General features: G+C 31.4%; 2 protein-coding genes across 2 annotated transcripts; one reads left to right on the top strand and one right to left on the bottom strand.

Annotated features, from left to right (window-relative positions):
* Nucleotides 1-159: 159 nt before the first annotated feature.
* On the top strand, nt 160-3,914 carry LOC105281513 (major facilitator superfamily domain-containing protein 12). The gene is made up of 7 exons (XM_026973534.1): nt 160-1,072; nt 1,425-1,632; nt 1,864-2,075; nt 2,145-2,510; nt 2,651-2,807; nt 3,229-3,350; nt 3,431-3,914. Exons 1-7 carry the CDS (start codon nt 766-768, stop codon nt 3,493-3,495), a joined length of 1,437 nt encoding a protein of 478 aa, XP_026829335.1. The 5' UTR covers nt 160-765; the 3' UTR covers nt 3,496-3,914.
* A 1,446-nt stretch (nt 3,915-5,360) lies between these two features.
* Nucleotides 5,361-7,593, bottom strand: LOC105281512 (PCI domain-containing protein 2). Its single transcript, XM_026973536.1, has 5 exons — nt 7,423-7,593; nt 7,303-7,344; nt 7,108-7,229; nt 6,062-6,543; nt 5,361-5,944 (listed from the first exon to the last, which is right to left on the bottom strand). Exons 1-5 carry the CDS (start codon nt 7,441-7,443, stop codon nt 5,427-5,429), a joined length of 1,185 nt encoding a protein of 394 aa, XP_026829337.1. The 5' UTR covers nt 7,444-7,593; the 3' UTR covers nt 5,361-5,426.
* Nucleotides 7,594-7,999: the final 406 nt, after the last annotated feature.

Below are 7,999 nucleotides of genomic sequence, written 5' to 3' on the forward strand. Positions count from 1 at the left end.
TTTAAAGGGCGAGAGGCAATTGCCCCCCCCCCCCTTTCCGTGGAATTGAAAAATTGCAATGTTAAAATTCTAAATCATAAGTAAAAAAATGAAAAGAAAAGAAAACAATAAATAATACACATAAATTATATATCTGATATAATAAGTTTCAAAATGAAAATTTTCCTTGTTTTTTACTTAAATTTCCTATCTTTAAAGGGATGACCTTAAGATTTTTTGCCTCCCCTTGAATTTTTTTCTGCGGGCGCCCTTGGACTAGTATTTATTATATTACAGAAAATGACTTGTTAAGTTCCATGTAAGATACACTTGAGGACGACCAGAAGCTTAGTAGAAACGTCGTGTAATAGATAATCAACTTGCCAGTTCGCTCGAAAGAAAGGAATGCCTCGATTTCTGTTTCATTATCTTATCAGCAATGTAAAAGGCGTGCGTCAAAGGGAGTCACATAATTAAATCTGTGAGTCATGGATTATGGGTAGCTAATCGAACAGCTGTATAACGTGACACGTAATTACGAAAAAATTAGTTGGAGGTTAGGGCAGATGGCCTTTCGTGACATTCCGAGCAGCAAATAAGGATCCTCGTGATTCATATTACTTGGGAGAAAGTGGCGTAACAGTTCAAACTTGCGCCTCATCGTTTGTTTCGCAGTCTCACGAGTGCATTTGTCAATCATGTCAGGTCCTTGTTTACGCACAAATCGACTTTGACGTGAAAGACTCCAGCCTTTGTTATTTATGCATCTAGTAACGATCTTCCGCGATGGAACCTGGCACGAGCGGATCAGTGGACGATTACACGGAAATAATACAGAGACTGCCTGTTTACTTGAAATTCGCCTATGGCATGGGCCACGTGTTAAATGACATCTGTGCTTCCATGTGGTTCACGTACCTGCTGGTGTTCTTTCACCTGGTGCTCGGATTCGATCCGACCTTGGCCGGCGTTGTGTTATTCATCGGCCAAGTAGCGGATGCTGTAGTCACTCCGTTTGTTGGTCTGCACTCTGACAAAAATGACAATTTCTGGTTGTGCAGATATGGCAGAAGAAAGACTTGGCATTTATTAGGTACTAATTGTTATTACTTTATGATTGTTGGCGATCTCTTTCAATTTCTTATATATTTTTTATATTTTTATACATCTAACAAGCAAGAAAAATTGAAACTTAAGTAATTAATATCTTGGAAGCTATAATTAATAAATTTATATTATCAATTTTATTTATTATTATTTAATAAATTTATATTATTATTTATTTATTATAACTAAAGAGTACTTGCATCTATTGCTAATATTTCAGACACATTGAGTAATTGATGAATAACACAACTATTTTTAATGTTGATATTTATGTGTACATTTTTTATTATATTTTCTATTTTTATTGTCCAATTCTGTAGTAAAATTCTACTTTACAGGCACTATTTGCGTAATACTAGGATTTCCATTTATATTTTCACAATGCATCGGTTGCAAAGATGCACACCAATGGGCACAATTAGTTTATTATGCTGCTTTTGTAATAATCTTTCAATTTGGCTGGGCTGCTGTACAAATATCACACTTGGCCTTAGTCCCGGACCTCACGCCAGCTGAGCATGAAAGGACTGAACTTATAGCTATAAGGTAATTATCAAGAATTATTAAGAAAATGGAAAAATAATTACTATTTAATGAATTAATATTACTAATTAATGGAAAAAAATTAGAAAAATATTTTATATAATTATTCTCATTTAAATATACATGTGTGTGTGGTGTGTGTAAAAGAAAAATTAATTAGTATTAAAATAAATTAATATTACAATTAATATTAAAAGAAATTCAAGGCTTTATTACTGTTATAATTTTCAATAGATTCACGTTTACCGTCTTCTCCAATGTTCTCGTTTATTGCATCATGTGGGGCATACTGCACATAACGAACGATACTCAGTACGAATCTCAGATTGGACCTGGTGATGTTTATAAGTTCCAAAAAGTTGTTCTGATCGGAATAGCGACCGGGGTTTTAGCGTCCATTATATTTCACGTTGTTGTTAAGGAAAGAGTTAATGACAATGCCAATGGTAATAGAATTGCTTCACTAATTGCAACAATTTAAGCACTTTTAGAACAACTTTCGTATAACTTTTTAGATAATCTTTTACATGGAAACGGCGGCAGAACGGCATCAGCATTATTAAAGGACGTGAAATTATACCAAGTAGCTTGGGTCTACATGCTCACGCGACTGTTCATCAATCTGTGCCAGATTTACATGCCTCTGTATCTCCACGCGTCATTAAATATGCCTGCAACTTCCTTGGCTTACATACCACTGATAATGTATTTGAGCAGTTTCTTCATGTCTTTAATCATAGAGAGGCTTAATACGAAATGGGGTCGTAAAATTGCATATTCCATTGGCGCGTCGTTTGCATTATGCGCTTGCATATGGATTCGATTCGGCAACGACGATATGTATATCAAGTATGAGATCTACGCTGTAGCTGTGTTGTTAGGTAAAGTACGGAGAAAACAATTTTAATTTATTTTTGGCAATTTTATAAGTTTTATAAAATAGTTATAATTTATATTAAAATTTATTATATTAAAATAGTTTTAAAAGCCAATATTTTTAATTTAATTCACAATATTCTAGGTTCTGCTGGTGCAATAATGTTAGTAACTAGTTTAGGCGTAACCGCGGATCTGATAGGAAAAAATACCGAAAGCGGTGCTTTCGCTTACGGAATTATGAGTTTTGCGGATAAACTCAGTAATGGTGTAGTGATTATGCTCATTCAGTACTTCGTCAGGTTTGTGAGAAGAGTTAACGTAAAAATTTAGAATTTAGATGTATATGGTAAATTAATACGGTGCTTTTTTTGAAGAAATTATACTTTTATTTACAAAAGTAATAAAATAACTTAACTTTAATTGAGTTAATTTTTGTTTAAGTAACTTTTTTACGTAAACTTAGTTAACTTCTGGGTCATTAACTTTAAACTCAACTTAGTTAAAGAAAAAAATGAAATTACTCAATCCTACTTTTCTCCATCGATCGGGCAGCTGATAAATTCCCTCTCGAAAAAAAGAAAGTAAAAAAAGCTCAAAAAAGTCCTTCAAAAAAAGCCTGGAATTAATTGGTCATCTGATATTTTCTCTTATTGTTAGTGTTAGAATAAAATTTCCCTTTGTGTTATTATTTTTAAACATTAGGTGAATGATATTTTTCAGGCACTTTCCGTCCGATTGTGCTAATTATTACTACAAAAATATTCTTACGTATGTTTGCGGCATATCCGTGATATTTGGTCTACTAATGGTTCTATACATCAAACCATTCCCACGTGACGTCGGTATGTCTAAAATGTTTCTATTATTAATAGTGTATATGTATAATTATTTTCGTCATGTAAATATAAAAAAATTGTTTTAGTTTTTAATGTTCTGCGTAATGAGGAGGACGAAGGTTTTATAGAAACTGCAAATGATAATGAATAAAACTCATCTTTAAATCTATCACGTGCTGATATACATTAACATATATTTTATAAATATTTTAGCACGAAATATTCTGAACGTTGATATTTATTAAAAGGAAATAAAACGTATGTGTATGATATGAATATATCGGTCAAAAAGTTCGGTTTCAGTTTTGCATGAAATGTTACTTTATTGCTTTCAGTAGAAACAATTATTATTCATCAACCAAGCCATCGTCATTTATGATTAGACATTATCATATATGATATAAATTATTTATGAGTAGACATTATCAACATTATTGCCTGCATTACATGTAAATCGATTTGAAAAATTGAAAATCGAACCAAACCTTTCGACTGATCCAATATATGTATTATATAATTATACATATATGTATATAATATGAAATAAAATCTATTTTTTTGTTTTTTATACTAATTTGTAATTATTACATATAATATATAATTTATATTAATATATCTTACCCATTTTAAACTTAACTAAGTTTCATTAAAAACCCAAAGAAATACATTTAAAAAAAATTAAAAAACAGGTGTGTTACGAGATATATTATTTGGATGTTACGTGCATACGGGCGAGGCTCGCGAGCTTTTTTTAAACATTTTATATCTCGGAAACTTCTGAAACGAAATTTTTATCGTTTCAGAATCATTACGCAATTTATTAAAGATTATTAAAACCATCCAATCAAGTGTTGTGAGAAATATTTCGAAAATATTATATACAAACAGGCGACGCTCGCAAGCATTAATTTAATTGAAACGATTATCTGGGAAGGTGAAGGCGATGAAAATTTAAATCAAAGGGTGCCTCGTTGCAAAGTATATGAGAGAGGATAACGTAAATTGGTTAATAAAAATGTTGTAGAAAATATTACGGGAGTTTAAGGGCAGTCATACGCATGCAAAATAATATCGTAAATGTCTATTTTTAAACTTGGCGCTATTATATTGAAAATGTACTTAAATGAAATATATAAAACGTACTTAAATAAAATATATATATATATATATGTAATTAAATGAAATATATAAACTTTAATGAATATATAAAATATTGTGCAATAAATTCTGAATCATTCTATATATCTTTCATTTCTTTTTAAGTTTTTAAATTCACTTAAGTTCAGAACATTGTTGCTATAAACCGCAGTTATCACACTGAATTTGTTGAAAAAACTGCAACTTACAACGGAATTTAATGTTGAAGACAATAGCGAATGTGCAACAGGTTTATGCTATGTTACAAAGTTTTGATTGTCTTTTAAATCTGTGCATTACATTGTTCTTTTTGTGTCATCGCAGTATTAACAAATACTGTGGTAGCAATATTCTTAAAAAAGACATGAGGATTCTCAAAGTTAATTGGTAATTAACTTTTGTTAATAAAACTTTTTATTACTAATAAAAATAAGTAATTAAATGACATTTAACATGTCTGTGATACAAAATTCTTATTCTCTATGAGAAATTGTTCCTCTTTTTCTGGTATTATTCCAGCTGCATCTTGGAAGAATATCTATTTAATTAAATCATAATAAATTAATTTAATTAAAATCGTAATAAACTTAAAATAATTGCAAAAAACGTAGATTATAATAAACTTAAAGCTTCCAAATTATTTTGTGTTATTCTAATGTGTAATATAAAAAGGAATTTTTTTATTATGATAATTTAAGTTTTTTTACAATTATTTTACACAGTGAAAGAAACTAATTTTTTTTTGGGGGGAGGGAATGAATCAACTATTGTTCCAGAGTTTCAAAATTTGCGATGTGGCGTCAGCTAAAGGACAAAGTAATTCAAATCTCAATTAAGTTTACACACAAGTAGATAATGTGAAAATAAATTCAAGCATAATAAAAAGTTGTAGAAAATATTTTTATTATGAAAAAATACAGTGAACATAATTACTATCGCAATTATTTACAGTACAATCGTAGATAACGGAGGAAAAGGATTTTGTTTGGATATGACCAATTTTTTATGCTGATAAGAAATATATCCCTTAATTTTGCCTTCATAAATTAAATTTGCAAGGAGACATTCTGTCTCGTCCATATCTATATCTTCCATTCCGTACATCTGCAGTGCAACGAGCAAGCTCAACACCGGTATTTGATGCGTATTTAGCGCCAAATATACTTTCTTAAATAAATTTCTGTAGGCAATCAGTTTAAGTTTCTCTACAATTAAATATATGCCAGCATCGATAAAGAAGGTCTCATGTTTCGCCATTACTCCTTCTAAGGATCGTAGATCTCCTTTTTTCACGGATTCCATTAGCTCGTAGAATTGCATTAAATTATACTTGTCTAAGAGGCTTTGCTTCGGCATGTAGCCCAGTAACATCTTCACAGGTACAAGGTAAGTCAAGATTAATCTTTTGTTTTTCCGGCATTGCATGTGACAATGCTCGAACGCGTAAGTTAGATACTCGTCAGCTGAAATGATGCAATAATATTTCTATTTTTAATCTCTAATAAAAATAAATAAATAAATAAAAATAAAATAAAATACGTAAAATTCATGCTCTTGAAGAACTATAAAAAAATATTTACCAATTTTATAATCACTGTCGAACATTGCTTTCCGGCCAACGAAAAATTTGTAAGTGATTTGCTGTGCCAGCGCAAAGTGGTCCTTATAGGGGGAAGACTCTATGGCCCGAATTAGTGGTCTGCATAAATGCAATTTGTTGATTCTGAAATATATCTTCAGCAATTGGTTAATCAAGGCCAGCATTCCCCATCTCTTTGTGTCTTCCTCCGAACTTCTGCTATCAGCTGCACAAACTCGAAAACAAGTCATTAGGCATTCCGCGCATTTTTCAAGGACCTCTCCAGGCTTCAAGTTCTTATTGCTCTTTACATTTTCCGCCCCTATTGCAGACAATCTCAACTCCAAACACATTACATTCATCACTGGTAGCATCCAGTTTTCCTCCTTTTGCATTTGCAGAATTTTTACGAGATATTGTACAGCTGAACTCTGATGATTGTACATGGCGAAAGGATCATTCTTATTCATTGCAGATATAGCTCTAAGGGAAGAAATGTCGATTACATTATTGCAGAAAACATGAAACATATAATGCTTAAGAGGATCCTGGAGTCGTCTGTATTACCGACAGAGTAAATAACTTTTTAAATAAATCTTTTTATTAGTTGCGCAGAATGAAAAATCCTTTTGCATGATATCAAGGACCTAATCTTGTGCTCTGTTTTACTCTTGATCCCGATTTCACATTTACAAAAATTTTATAAACACTAATCGTTTTTACTACGCTTCCAAATTCACTTCTAAAAGCATCCTCATGTTCCTTCATTCTGTTCCGAGTTGGCAGCCACCCTATTTTGTACGTACAAAATGTAAAATTGTTGTGATCAGACAAGCCAAGAAGAAAACTGTAATTTTTGAACTTTTTCTCGTTTTTCACATAAACTCCATTAGTCCTGTATTCATTGCTGCCTATACTTTAATCGTGGAAAAGGATTTTTCATTCTATGCAATCAATAAGAAGATTAGTGTTCACAAATTTTGGGTAATACAGACGACTCCAGGATCCCCTTAATATACAGTCAAATGAAAATTAAAGTGTTCTTACTTTAAGTGAGAAAGTACCAAATCATCCAGTGGTGTGGATAAATGTTCCATAGTCTTGTTTACAGCAGCTTCCGAACCAATTTGAGGAATCAAGACATGACTATGTCTTAAGGATAAAAGGTCCTTTAAAAGAATATATTTTTGTATAACTTATATTGTTTTATATTATTTTAGAGTATGTTAATATATAATTTACCGCTAACGCTTCTCCATCCTGATGCAGCCACATTCGCCGAATCTGTGAAACAAACAACAAGGTAAACAATAATAAGGTATACCAATTTTAATAGGCGTCTACTGATATTTTATACGTCACCTGCATTATATAAGAATCCATTTCGTGACTAGAACACAAATAACGAAATTACAATCTTAATGGCTATATAAATATTTAGCAAATGATAAATTCTACTTTAGAAGTATTATAGAATGTCACTCATTTGCTAATGTTGACATAACCACGGTTTACATATAGGGCTGCGTTCCAAAACTCTACCTTGGTTACCATTGGTCATTCCAAAATCCGTGGTACGACCACGTGATGCTCAACAAACATGGATGATAAGAGCATATAGAGACAACGTTTACTCACAAGGGATCATTTCGCGAATTCGAAAATTCTGATTTTGATGAAACTTTCACACATGTAGAGGGGGTTAATACATGAATTTAGAAATTTTCAGTTGCTGCCCAAAAATGGTTCAAAGGGGTGAAACCACTCTTCAAATGTAGGCCTTTTTACTTTTCCCGATATATCTCGAAAATTATTTGACATATCGAAAAGTGTTTTATACAAAAGTTTCATGAATTTTTAAACAATTTTTTCAAAAATTTTTTGAAGAAAAGTATAAAAAAATTCTTCCAATAATTCAATAATTGTTGCGAACGCATAC

Source organism: Ooceraea biroi, chromosome 11 (assembly GCF_003672135.1).
Source record: "Ooceraea biroi isolate clonal line C1 chromosome 11, Obir_v5.4, whole genome shotgun sequence".
Lineage (NCBI taxonomy): Eukaryota > Metazoa > Arthropoda > Insecta > Hymenoptera > Formicidae > Ooceraea > Ooceraea biroi.